This window comes from Triticum dicoccoides, chromosome 7A (assembly GCF_002162155.2).
Source record: "Triticum dicoccoides isolate Atlit2015 ecotype Zavitan chromosome 7A, WEW_v2.0, whole genome shotgun sequence".
NCBI lineage: Eukaryota > Viridiplantae > Streptophyta > Magnoliopsida > Poales > Poaceae > Triticum > Triticum dicoccoides.
In genome coordinates, this window is record NC_041392.1 from 563,316,812 (window position 1) to 563,330,444 (window position 13,633).

The window sequence follows — 13,633 nt, forward strand, 5'->3', positions numbered from 1 at the left end:
GACTCACCCCACTAGCTCAAATATAGTCTAGAGTGGGCACTTCTTAGAAGAAGAAAAAGGGAACACGCTGTGTTGCTCCCCACTCATCCGCTGCTTTGCCGCTCGATCCGGCCACCGTCACTTGCCCTCCATCGGTTGCCCCTAGCCCCAATGACCGCTGGAATGGACAACTCCACCATCGTTGCACCCTTCGCCACCCTCGTCAACGTTGAAGACCCATTGCCAATCGCAAGTTTGGCACCACAAGGACCAAATCGACAAACGCCAAGTGAAGAGATTGAGAGCTATCGGTCGCCAGAGGTGGTCGTCGGTAGCTCCACCACCACCATCCTACATCCCTTGTCCACCTAGAGTCGCGCAATGACCCTTCCACCTCTAGTGGCCGAAGACGAGACCGGTTCAGATGAGACAAAGAGTGAAGCCGATGTTCCCAAGGATATCCCTGCAAGGAACAAACATACTTCTTATTTTGTAATTGCTCAATTGAATGATGCATGATTTGATATTGATTGCTAGGTTCTTTATTTGCTATTGTAGTGAGCAACTGAATGATGATGTAGATGATTTCATTGCTATAGGGTGCTAGTTGGAAATGAGATGTGGGCAAGAAGGAACTTTCAAACACATCGAAGAGGCAAAGGCCCAACACACAAGTTGACGATGACTTGGTAGAGAACCCATCCACTCCTCAACTTCGGACAGATGGAAATAAAAACTCAAAGCTAGCCAAGAAGCATGTTGTTCGAGCATACAATGAGGAGTTAATTGCGATGTTGGAGGTAAATAGGTCATTGGCGGCCAACCGGAAAGAGGAGAAGATGGTTTGTTTCTATGAGATGAAGATGATGGAGGGGGAGAACATGGACATGGAACAATTATCATGTGGCATGGAAATGTCAATACAAACAACATAGACATGATCCCAACCATCAATATTGAGGCAGTTACATCACATGATCTGTGGATCTAACATGCATACTTCGGGATGCTTGGCTCCAAAACATGACCTCAATGTCATGCAATGATCCCATCCTTTTGCAAGGCTATTTGCCGGTGATGCTCGAACTTGTAACTATGTTGTCAATGGCCAACAGTATAACCTGAGGCACTACCTTGTTGATGGTATCTACCCTCCTTGAGCCACATTTGTGAAGACCCAACATCCTCAAGGTAACAAGAAATCTCACTTAGTGTGCCAAGAATCTACTAGGAAGGATGTTGAGAGAGCTTTTGGTGTGCTTAAAAAACGCTTTGCATTTATCCGTGGCCATGTTGAGTTTGAAGCCTAAAAGCCTTTGACAGGTCGTGACAACATATGTGATCTTGCACAACATGATCATAGAGGTCGAGAGAGATGACACGGAGAACTTGCGGCATCTACAATGGTGTCATGGCGGAGCCTGAACGTCATGCAAACATGATCCAAGCATTCCTCCAAGCACATTGAAGGATCAAGAACCTAGAAGCATACAACCAGCTCCATGAAAATCTTATTGAGCACCGTTGGCCACTTCATAGCACTTGATTCTTACGTCTTTATCATGTTTTCTTTTGGATTGTTATTTCATTTGAACCATATGTTGTGTTCGAATTTGAACGATTAAGTCTGGAAAACATTAAATTTGATATGTAGTTCAAGTGTGTGTACTTGAATTCTTAAGTTTCGAATCAAGATGTTGTGATAATATATTTTCATTCAGGTTTGAATTGTACTCTACTTATTTTTTGAGAGCGTGAAAATGGGGCGTCATTGAGCCTAAAGCTGCAGTATTCATTAGAGGTGTGCACTTCTAATGAGATGCATTTCTAGTTTGTAGCTTATATACGAACTGATTTGGAGAACGATTATTGTTGAATGCCCGATTGCCCATTCATTCGTACGGCTTAGCATGATTTCAAGCAAGTCATGAATGGACAATCCATACAACGGTATCTGGCCTGGCGTAGTACACGGAGAGACGCAACAACGGCACGGCACCACCGTCCGTCCGTCACACACGGAGGGGTACGCAACCCATCAGGCCGCCCCTACACTCCAAGGGAAGATTTTGCGCCCCAGAACCATTGGGTTGGATCTTCCCTTGCCGATGATAACCAACCGCTCCGTTCCTTCGCGCCACATATAACCGCTGCTCTCCTGCCGTCCGCACGCTACTCGGTTTCACTTTCACCCCGCAAAGCCAAGCTGGAGAGCGCTGGACGCCCCAGGGTAATGGCTGCCCACAGACCGAGTCACCGGAAGAGCCAGCCGCGGGTTACGCCGTGGGCCGTCGCGCTCGCCCACCACCCCGCGCTGTGTCGCCTAGCCCGGAGCTCATACCGTCCGTCCGTCGCCCCCGACCCCTCTTCCTACCCGGGCCCGCCCCCGCTGCGGCCGCAACCACCACGGGCCCGCCGCGCCCAGTCGAGGCCCCACACGTCGGCGTTCATCACGTGCCTCATCGGCCCTGCTCGCCGGATATATATCTCGCGCCAGCCGTGCCCGCAGTGTCAGTCAGTGACTCAGTGAGTGACGCGACGCGCTTGCCCGTACGCTGCCAGTCCGCCTGAGATATTTCTCTCTCTCTCTCTCTCTCTCTCTCTCTCTGGGGTGAGGGTGAGGGACTGAGGGTAGACCGCGGGTGGCCGTGATGCTGCTGCGGAGCGCGTCCTCGCCGCTGCTCAACGCGGCGCGCGTGCCGGCGGCCGCGGCGGTGGAGCATGTACTGGGCCACGGGCACCTCGCGGTGGCGTCGCCGGCGGGGCATCACGGGCCGAGGCAGCAGGGGGCGCTGTGCCGCGCATTGTCCGAGGCCGATCTGCTGGCGCCGGTGCAGCTCCCGGCCGCCTCCGCCTTCCTCGAGGAGTTGGACGAGGAGGAGGCGCAGCAGGAGGACGAGGACGTGGTCGCGGTCGGGGTGGCGGCCGTGCCGCTGCGCCGGCTGCTGACGAGCACGGGGCTGGACGCCGCGGGGGAGGAACAGGAGGCCGGCGCCGGCGGAGCCCTGGCGCTCCTCGAGGGCGTCGGGGGAGGCGGCGGGCGCGGGAGGGTGTGCGGCGGCTGGCAGGGCGGCCGCGGAGGAGACGGAGACGGCGACGGCGACGGAGGTGACCGCGGCGCCACCGACGCGCACTACCGGCGGATGATCAGGGCCAACCCGGGCAACTCGCTGCCGCTGGGGAACTACGCCAGGTTCCTCAAGGAGGTGCAGGGGGACGCGGCGAGGGCGCAGGAGTACTGCGAGCGCGCCATCGTCGCCAACCCCGGCGACGGCGACGCCCTGGCGATGTACGCGGGCCTCGTCTGGGAGACCAGCCGCGACGCTGAGCGCGCCGACGCTTACTACAGCCGCGCCGTCCAGGCCGCGCCCGACGACTGGTCAGTCAGCCAAACAACTCAGCGCGCCACTTCGCTGCTTCCTTGCTTGGCATGCGTGACAGTTTCTCGCTGTGCTTCTCTTGCAGCTATGTCCTGGGATCCTACGCCGGGTTCCTGTGGGACGCCGAGGAGGAAGACGGTCTCAACGACGGGCAGCCTCCGGCGGGGTCGCCGCCGTTCTATGGGGCAGCGCAGCCATCCTCCATCAGAGCGGCTTCTTAGACGAAGAATCAATCTCACTACCAGTAAACAAACTACATCTGGAACTCTGCAAGGAAGAGCGACATGCCACGATCACAGCGGCCTCTGAGGGAGGCCGCCACCGCCGTCGCCGGCCGGGACGCGGCAGCTTGTAAACTGAATAAACCAAGTCCGGCTACCTGTGTGAGCAGTACGCTTCTAAGGTTGGTAGGATCTGCAGCACTGCAGGATAAATATGTAGCCTAATAAGGTTTTGCTGTGCCTGTACATGTAGAATGTTCCTGATAACATGGTGTACGTGGTGTATGTACCACTTGTGAATTACAGTAAATGCCAGAACCGATTGCCCCAGCAGTTCAGCAGAAAGCAGATCCATCTTCCATGTAGGAACAGAACACAAAATTACACTGAATGCACCAAGTTCATAGCAAAATTGGCACAAATTTTGCAGTAAAAGAAGTCTCACGGCTTGGAAATACAAGGTAGTCATATGCAAATGTTACTAACTACAAATAACACCACTCCCTTGTACTGTTTGAAAAACAACACAAACTGAGAAGATAAACAGTACATTGGCTGCTTGCCATGCTTCAAACTCCAGGTGATCACACTAATTCAAGCACATGATACCAGCCACAAGTTTACTACCCAAATGACAAAAATGCAGACATGGGAGGCTGAGGCATGACTCTCAGCTTTCCGAAAGACTGGACTCAAGACTGTTTTCTATGCGTTGAGCACATGGTCGTCTGGAGTAACTTGAGCACGGATTGGCGTCCGGATGGGATCTGCAGTTGCAGTTGACTTGCTAATTTCTAGCTGTTCTGCAGAAGATATCGAAGTTGCAATGTCAACAGAACCTGTCTGCTCTGACGGCAATTTGGGGAGAGATTTCCGTTGGGACTTCTTCGGAGCAGGTGCTGCCTTGGGGCTGTTTTGGGAGGCCCTTTGGTCGAGGCTCAGACGAACTGGACGGCTTGAAGGATTGGTACTTACTGCTGTGCCTGCTGAAGTTGTGTTCTTTGAGCGACCAAGCTTTGGTGATCGAGGTCTGGTGGTAGGGACCTACGATGAATAGCAGTGGATAAGTAGTATTCTTCAGAAGCTAGAACACACCAATAAGCATTACATGTTGCGAGTTAAAATTGCTAGTGCAAATCATGGTAGAAACTTGAACCACCTGTCTACCAGGAAAACTAACGGTCCATTTTTTAAATACTGTTAACAGTTAACTCCATAATAATTAGGGATGGTCAAGTTGCACAAACTCATCAAAGAGGTAAATCAAATAACTAACTGAGTTTCAGATTTACTCGAATATAGTGGCAAGAGACATGGACCATGTGGTGATGGAGATTTTCATTTTAGTAATTAAACACCCAAAAGAAACTTGCATAATATCTACAAGAAATGGAATCTCCTAAACAGCTGATGAAGTAACCATCACCTACAGTACAACTGCACTAGCTACAGAAAATAATGTTTTCGGCGTGAAAAAATTGGCTGCAAATAGAACGTTCTCCAGAATTCTTGAACGAAGTAGTCATGCATAACCATGTGACAGCTGTATGTGATGTGGGTTGGTCACCCATGTGCTAGGGATAATACATTTTATCTTTTAGTTGGGAATAGTATCATTTAGAGATAAGATAACCCTTAGCTTCAGCCTTCAGCCAATTAGAGATAAGATATTTCCTTGGATATGACATTTCTTTCGATTCGGTTGTTAGGGCCAGCACCTTGGTGCATCTATTTTCATTAAGCAGGAAGTATATATCATGTCCACTTCGTCTAACCCTCTCCCTGATTAGCCATGCAACCCAGCCATGCTCCCGGCTGTCTTTTGTGGCTTTACCATCATGACATGTATACATGAAGCTACCAGCAAGGCAGCACTACTGGAATCACAATTTAGGTGTAGTAAGTGTAGTTTTAGATCTTACTAGAAGAATGCAGAAGCTGTTCTTATGTAATCCAAGTATTGATTAAAAAAAACAATTACAGTATTCTTTGGTTATATATGAAGGTATTGTAGCAAGACTTAAGTTTCCACAAGACAACAAAGAAAAGTTTGCATTCAGGAGTTCCCTGCTTTCACAGTTATACAGGTTGCAAATATATTAATAAGGTCTACAAGGCTGGTTGCGACCGATTCAGTTCTTAGTTCACTTGACAGAATGGAAGGAGAAAGCTCTCCCTGAGCAGGGGTCAAGACGGTTACCTTCTTCAACTCAATCTTGGGAGCTGGTGGTTCCTTATAAAAGCTGGGCATCGGTGCTGCCTTGAAATTCAAACTTTTCCGTAGCTGCCTGAGTTCAGCTTCTTCCATTTCCTGCACGGTGATAAACAAACAAATAAAGCTAACACTATTACAATGGACCATACAAAAAATCATGGATTTATTTTGAGGAAATGACAAATAAGAATGCGGACCTTTGATTTTGCCTGCATGTTGTTTTTCTCCAATTCCTGTGCATGGATCTTCTCCTCGAGCTTCGAGTAGAACTACTTGATTGCAAAATGGGTAAGCAAAGGCATGAGATTAAAAAAAATGACAAGTTGTAAAAGTTATGTAAGAACAACTTACCTCCCTTCTCTTTTCAGCTCTCTCATTGCATTTGAATGCAAACCCATATGAAGGGGTGCTGCCAACCTTCTGAGGTTTTACTCTTTCACAATTAGATTCTTCATCATTTTTTACAACACGTTGGTTAGATGCTTTCTGAGTTTTCCTCTTCTCCCTGTATTTGAATGGAGAATATGACTGTAAGAAACTATTTTAATAATGTAAATGCAATAGGTAAGTAGTACAAGGGTTTACGGAAAAAAGTAAGTTTTAAAGTAAAGGAATTAGCTAGACTTGTGCACATGCTAAAGTTGACAATACAGAAAGGAGTTTAACAGTTTAAGGCTTCACAGATGGAGGATGCATTTAGAGGGTGGTTATATCCAAGTGCATTAGGAGAGTAAGTATATAGCTAGACTCATCCAAAGGCTAAAGATGACAGTATCCAATTGAGTATGCAGTGAGTGCTTCAGGTTTTATAGATGCAAAATGTATTGAGACGACACTTCTCAATATGGCAACAAGAATCACTTCTAAAAAATTTGGTAGCACGGCAGCAAACAAAAATAACCTAACAAATAGAAGGACACTAAGTATGAATGCAATCCTTTTCGGCTTTCGCATAGTTTTAGTATCAGACCCTTTATGGTATGCAAAAACCATTTTCCTTACTAACTCGTGCTACTACAAAAACTAGCTGTCCCAGCTGTACCATAAATAGAGACTTGTTTTCACTCATATTAATCAGTTTACAAAAAGTGCAGCCTACCATAATTGGGCACAGAGATTGCGGATGTTAAATCCATAAAACAGATACAACTAAGGAGACAATATACACACAAGAACAAACAAACAACGTACTTTGAATCCTCCAGCGACAAGCTCTCCTTAGCAACTGGTCGAGAATTGCTCTTCTCCGCCTTCTGAATCAAAACAGACCAATCAATTCTAGTAAGATCAAAATGCATTAGACATACCCTTGCATCCTCATATTGGACAACAAAGAGTTTTGCATTTCAGCACTATAAAAATGTGTGTGCAATATCCAAGAAGTAATAGGGGAATTGAACTGAAAAATGAACTTACTTTCTTAACATCAGCATCACCATTGCTTGAAGAGCTATCAACTAAATCTGGATCAGAAACTCGTGCAATAGGTGCCTTCGTGGACAGAGAACTCGGAGTGTTTTTCTTAGCTTGACTCTTATCGCCGCTCCGCGGGCTCTGGCGCTGTGATTTGGTAACCTTAGGGGAACGGCTCTGGCTTCCCTAGAACACATGAAAATGGCAGAAAGCACAAAATTATCACCAAACCATCTATGTGAGATCTCAGCGAGGACAATGTACCAACATGGCAGGCTCTCACCTTGGGAACCCTGGCCTGTATGTCCTCAGGTTGCGATTTTATGTCCTCCGATGGCGAGGTGGCTTCCCCACCCACCTCTTCAGGTGGATTGATCACCTCACTCTCGCCAGAAAGCGCCACATCGGCCAACTCTTCGCTGTCTGGACTGTCTTTGGGCAGAAATTTCTGGCTCGCCCCATTGTCAACGCCCAATGCACCCATGGCATCCGCAACCTCGGACACTGCATCCATCTCTCACTACCACCTCAAGCAAGACTCTCGCCTGCTCAGCGGTTTATCAGAAACAACAAAGGGGCGGCGGCTTGCACGAGCTATACCTTCTTAGCTCATCATCCTCAAAACTCGCCGCGGCAAGAGAACAACCCCCGAAATCTGCGGAAAGTATACTGCTATAAGTTGGGTCAATCCACGCCAAATTACTGGGAGGAAACGGGATTGGGTTCAGCCGAGATCGGCCATGGAGAACAAAGATCTGGGAGAAGACCGGAGCCAAAGGAACAGCGGTCAACGAGTACTAGGGCTTTGCTTACCAGCAAGAGGAGCCGTGTCCGGGCGGATCTTCGCTCCCCGCGAGCCCGGCGGAGGAGAGGACGGAGGGGCGATGAAGGAGAGAACCTCCTTCTCTCGGGGTGGCGGACTGGGCGGCGGGTTTCGGCAACTGCGGCGGCGGTGGCGGGGTTGGCGACGAGGGGAGACTGGGGAGGGAGGAGGGCAAGCCGGCTGAAAGCAACGAGGAGAAGGGGTGAATCTGGGATGTGACAGCAGAGGGGAGACCTCCCACCAGCTCAGTTTGAGATGGAGACGCGTCAACACTGTGCGTGCAGTGTGCAGCGTCTACCTCCGGTGTTCCACGGCTAGCTTTGGCTCCACACTGGTTGCAAAGAGGAGAGAAAAAGTTGCATTTTTTTTAACACATACAATCGGCACATACACTCACCACTACAGACATATATGCACACCCTATCTTTACGAAGACCTTCGAGTTAGTGAGCCAGAGCAACATCTTAAGATTGACAAAAATCATCAAAAGCGTCTCATAATCGACATGAACGTCTTTTCTCACTTAAAGAACATCATCGTAAAACCTAAAATAAATCAAAAAAAATGCAAGCATCGGGGATAAGTTTAGAACTTAAACTTGATGGATTAGTTCCGCCCTAAGAAACACCGCATAGAAAGTTGCATCCGATCTCCTTGCTTGGCTGAATCTGCCATGGGTCTTTTTTTTTCAAAGGGTGACTCCAACGCGGTTCGTTATAACGGATAGAAAATGTTTGGTGGCACGTGCAGACCAGTGATAGGGGTGGTCATCATTCAACCGAAGATACCAAATGTTTTGTCAAATGTGCACGGTGGCTTCTGTGGCAATGATGACGGTGGTGAGCAATGTTTGAGATGTGGCCTTGGTTGTGGTAGTCGGCTCTTCTTCTCCGGCGTGTCCATGGGAGTGCCTCGACTGTCTGTTGCTGTGAAGTCAAAGCCGCGATGGGGAGGGCCGGCGGTATACGATGACGCGTGATAGGTGGTTCGTTCGGTGGTCCTCCGTGATGCCACCCCTGCCTAGTTTCCTTAGTAGTTCACCGTCAGAGTCGGAGCTGCACTGCCTAGTATGGATCGTGTGGAGTGTTGTGTTGTAGCTTTTGGGACTGTTGTTTTTTCTTTTTCTTTGATCTTCGGATCCTCCGGTCCTAGGACCTTCACCACCTTGTTGTTTTCCATTGCTTCCTGCTATTATCAATGAATGCCAGCGATGTTGGATCTTTAAAAAATAGATAATAAAAACAAATAAAATTCATGTAAGTCGGTGATTGTTAGATTTTGATATATTATTACAATCAAAAAGGATGAAATTTAACAAAGTTTCAGTTAAACTGGACAATAAAAAAACTAAACTACACGAGGTACCGGACGGGGACCTCGTAGAGTGGTAGGCATGGGCTCTGAGGTCCCCGGCACCTCCTTCGTCATCCGCGGCACGTTGCCGCTATCGTTTGAGTCATCATAGTAGTCGTCCTTCTAGTGGTGGAAGCCTCGCCACGCGTTGTGGCAACCCTGATCAGTCGTCACTTCACGCTCGCGACGCAACCGCTCGACTTCTATAGCCTGCACGAAGCCTTGGGCACCTCGTCCTAGCGACGAGATCGTCCGCGGTAGTGGACTCTGGCATGTGCCCATGCCTTTCAGCTGGGCCAAGCGCTCGCACTCCTCTAGCCACACTTTGAAGAGTTGGTCGTTGATCTAGCGTCGGTGGCAAGAGGAGGTCTCCATGGTTTTATTGGATCGGTCGATGGCCCAGGCCTCCATGAGCGTGGAGCCCGCGAGGACCCAGTCTAGCGCAATGTTCGACCTCTCGAGCGACGCCCGACGTGTCGCCTTAGAGATTGCAATCACCATGGATGAGGAGGAGTCGATGTTGCCACCGAGGTACTAGGCGAGGCGGTCGTGCGTTAGGCCTTCCACTATGTAGGCATAATCGGTGCCAAATTTGCTTTTTGACATTTAGCACCGATGCCCTACATTGTCCAGCCCGGTGCCAAGTAAAAAATTCTAGGCATCGATGCTTCTACTTGCTCCGGTGCAAAATTTGATGAGCCAATAAACTAAGCGCATCTTGGTCCTTTCTCATGCAAAGCAACACCCCATGACACTGGTCCTTGGGTAAGTTGGGCAGATATATTACTAATTTATATGCATGCAGGCCCAGGCCCGTGCTGGAGTGGATGCGAAATCTTTCACACTGTGTGACCGGTGCCATAAAAAGTTCAACTGCCATCTGCGTATACGTGGCTGGCTTTTAAGAAATGTGGCACCGAGTACATAGTGGAAGGCCTTAGCGGTCTAAAGAGGGCTCCTCCTTTTTTACAGCGACCGGGGAACCGCTAGCTCCCGGACTGCCAATGGGGCAGCAACGATGGAGCCAGCTCCTTCCCGTGGCGGGGATGATGTCTCCGGTAGACGCGCGTTGGGGATGGAGACTCCTCCTTGGCGCAGCGTCCGATTTGGATTTTTGTGGTTGGTCGAAAGTGGACGCGAGGGCGGCGCTGGACTCCGGCCAAAGCGCAACCACTCGAGCAACAACTCGATCTTCCGCGCGGCCTTGGGAGGAGGGGTGATTGCTGCTGCTCCTCCTCCTCCGACGAGAGCACCTCCATCTTGACCATGGGAGCAATCAATGCCAATGGGGCAGGAGACCATGGGCGGCATCACCATGGTCCGGAGCTCCTGTCGAATCCGAAGTAATGCATGCAGAATCACTTGTTGTCGTGAAACTTGTTCGTCCTGACAGCCGGCTGTGGAGGTGTGTCGAGGAGAATAAAGGAGAGGAGCAGCAGCGGTGGGAGTAGGAAATTAGCGGCCAAACAGTCCGGTGGAAAGCTGCCCAGACTGATCGGCCACTAAGGGCATCTCCAACGGCAACCCGCAAATTTCCTCCCGCATCCGTTCACGAACAGGAGGGACCAGTCCGCGGACACGGATGCGGGAGGCCGCCATCGAACGCTAGCCACATACATTTCAAACTCTTTTTCAAAAAACCAGATGAAATTCATGCAAACTTGGCCAGATTTCATATAAACATGACTAATTTCATATAAACCGGACGAAAATAGTTACATTTTGGACATATTTTAACTAAAAATGTAAAACTATGTGCACGTACAGTTGCGCGGAGCTTCACTCCCATGACATGGATACACTACACTAGTCTACGACCAGTCGCGATGGATCCTTTTGTCTTCCCCATGTCCGGCAGCCGCTAACCGGACTGCCAGGAGCCCCGGAGGCATATTCTTCCCATGTATCTTCCCTACGTCTGGCTACGCCACTCATCGGAGTGGCAAAGAGGGTGCTTCAGCCCGAGGGGAAGGTACTTCTGTGGAGTCCAGATGGGTGTGCCTAGGATGGTCTGAGACAAAGACCGGATAGGTCACTGGTTGTACAAGCCGGTGACGCACCGACGGTGGCCTCCATGGGATATAAGCGGTGGCGGCCTCCAGTGTTCTACTTCTCCTCGATGATGGCGGCGGACGCGGACGTGCGGGCCACCACCTTGTCGACATCTGCGCAGCCAACTTCTTTCTCTGCGTGCATGGTGCGGCTACACGTGCGTCGACGATGGATGGTGCGGTCGCAGGCATTGGAGGCGGCGATGCCCGTGCCGTCGTGCTCCCAATCATGTCGGGATGGAGCAACTTTCCACTCCTCTGCGAGCTGGCTTCGAGCAGTGAGTTGCTGAACCACATGCCGCCTTAGGGCGGTAATTAGCTTTGCCGGGCTAGGTGAGGCAGGTGGAGCATCAAGCTGCCTCACTCATATCCGACGGGCTCGGCGAGCCACCCAGTCGACTTTTATGCCGGAGAACTGCTCTTCCAGCTTGTTGCTACTTCTTGAGCTTGCGTTGGTTTTTCTCTTGAAGAGGAAAGGCTGATGTAGCAAAGTAGAGATAAGTATTTCCCTCGGTTTGAGAACCAAGGTATCAATCCAGTAAGAGACAATGCTCAAGTCACCGAATACCTGAAGAAACAATCAAACAACTTGCACCCAACGCGATAAAAGGGTTGTCAATCCCTTCATAGTTACTTGAAAAAGTGAGATCTAAAAGAGATAGATGAAAGTAAACAAACGGTAAAGTAAATATTTTTGGTATTTTTGGTTTATAGATCGGAAAGTAAAAGATTGCAAAAAGAGTAGATCGAAAACTAATATTGTAGATCAAAAACTTATATGATGGAAGAGCCGGGAGCCATAGGTTTCACTAGAGGCTTCTCTCAAGATAGAAAATAATACGGTGGGTGAACAAATTACTGCCAAGAAATTGATAGAAAAGCGCGAAGTTATGACGATATCTAAGGCAATGATCATGAATATAGGCATCGCATCCATGTCAAGTAGACCGAAACGATTCTGCATCTACTACTATTACTCCACACATCGAGCGCTATCCATCATGCATCTAGAGTATTAAGTTCATAAAGAACGGAGTAATGCATTAAGTAAGATGACATGATGTAGAGGAATTAACTCAAGCAATATGATGAAAACTCTATCTTTTTATCCTCGATGGTGGCAACAATACAATACGTGCCTTGCTACCCCTACTGTCATTGGGAAAGGACACGGCAAGATTGAACCCAAAGCTAAGCACTTCTCCCATTGCAAGAAAACCAATCTAGTTGGCCAAACCAAACCGATAGTTCGAAGAGAATTACAAAGATATAAAATCATGCATAAAATAATTCAGAGAAGATTCAAATAATATTCATACATAACCTCATCATAAATCCATAATTCATCGGATCTCGGCAAACACACCGCAAAAAAGTATTATATCGAATAGATCTCCAAGAACATCGAGGAGAACATGGTATTGAGAATGAAAGAGAGAGAGAGAGAAGAAGCCATCTAGCTACTAGCTATGGACCCATAGGTCTGAGGTAAACTACTCACGCTTCATCGGAAGGGCAATAGAGTTGATGTAGAAGCCCTCCGTGGTCGAATCCCCCTCCAGCAGGGTGCTGGAAAAGGTCCCTAGATGGGATCTCACGGGTATAGAAGGTTGCGGCGGTGGAAAAGTGTTTTCATGGATGCCTCTGGTGGTTTGGGGATATATGGGAATATATAGGCGAAAGAATTAGGTCAGGAGGTGCACGAGGGGCCCACAAGGTTGGGGGGCGTGCCCTACCCCCTGGGCACGCCCTCCGTCCTTGTGGATGCCTCGTGGCTCCTCCGACTTCACCTCCAAGTCTCCTGGTTGTCTTCTAGTCCAAGAAAAATCATCACGAAGGTTTTATTCCGTTTGGTGTTCCTTTTCTACGAAACTCAAAAACAGGGGAAAACAGGAACTGGCACTAGGCTCTAGGTTAATAGGTTAGTCCCAAAAATAATATAAAATAGCATATAAATGCATATAAAACATCCAAAACAGATAATATAATAGCATGGAACAATAGAAAATTATAGATACGTTGGAGACGTATCAAGCATCCACGGGCTTAATTCCTGCTCGTCCTCGAGTAGGTAAATGATAAAAACAGAATTTTTAATGTGGATGCTACCTAACATATTTATTCATGTAATTTTCTTTATTGTGGCATGAATGTTCAGATCCGTAAGATTCAAAACAAAAGTTTAATATTGACATAAA

At 48.6% G+C, this 13,633-nt stretch overlaps 2 protein-coding genes across 3 annotated transcripts; one reads left to right on the forward strand and one right to left on the reverse strand.

The window, feature by feature from the left end:
* The first annotated feature begins 2,489 nt into the window (after nt 1–2,489).
* LOC119327349 lies at nt 2,490–3,910 on the forward strand. Its single transcript, XM_037600470.1, has 2 exons — nt 2,490–3,358; nt 3,445–3,910. The coding sequence occupies exons 1-2, from the start codon at nt 2,631–2,633 to the stop codon at nt 3,578–3,580; spliced, it is 864 nt and encodes a 287-aa protein (XP_037456367.1). The 5' UTR covers nt 2,490–2,630; the 3' UTR covers nt 3,581–3,910.
* An 82-nt stretch (nt 3,911–3,992) lies between these two features.
* On the reverse strand, nt 3,993–8,285 carry LOC119327348 (protein WVD2-like 5). Of its 2 annotated transcripts, none has more exons than XM_037600468.1 (8): nt 8,022–8,285; nt 7,492–7,863; nt 7,212–7,394; nt 6,987–7,048; nt 6,147–6,300; nt 5,993–6,064; nt 5,781–5,891; nt 3,993–4,624 (listed from the first exon to the last, which is right to left on the reverse strand). In XM_037600468.1, the coding sequence occupies exons 2-8, from the start codon at nt 7,720–7,722 to the stop codon at nt 4,286–4,288; spliced, it is 1,152 nt and encodes a 383-aa protein (XP_037456365.1). In that variant the 5' UTR covers nt 7,723–7,863; nt 8,022–8,285; the 3' UTR covers nt 3,993–4,285. The 2 variants fall into 2 exon arrangements, with proteins under 2 accessions (XP_037456365.1, XP_037456366.1); XM_037600469.1 differs by having other exon boundaries at nt 7,492–7,877.
* Between the last annotated feature and the right edge of the window lie 5,348 nt (nt 8,286–13,633).

Coding starts and splice junctions, on each gene's coding strand:
- LOC119327349 (XM_037600470.1), top strand. CDS start 2,631: ATGCTGCTGCGGAGCGCGTCCTCGCCGCTGCTCAACGCGGCGCGCGTG. Junction 3,359..3,444: donor CAGGCCGCGCCCGACGACTG/GTCAGTCAGCCA, acceptor CTTCTCTTGCAG/CTATGTCCTGGGATCCTACG.
- LOC119327348 (XM_037600468.1), bottom strand. CDS start 7,722: ATGGATGCAGTGTCCGAGGTTGCGGATGCCATGGGTGCATTGGGCGTT. Junction 6,065..6,146: donor GAGCTGAAAAGAGAAGGGAG/GTAAGTTGTTCT, acceptor GCAATCAAGTAG/TTCTACTCGAAGCTCGAGGA. Junction 4,625..5,780: donor CCAAGATTGAGTTGAAGAAG/GTAACCGTCTTG, acceptor TATTCATCGTAG/GTCCCTACCACCAGACCTCG.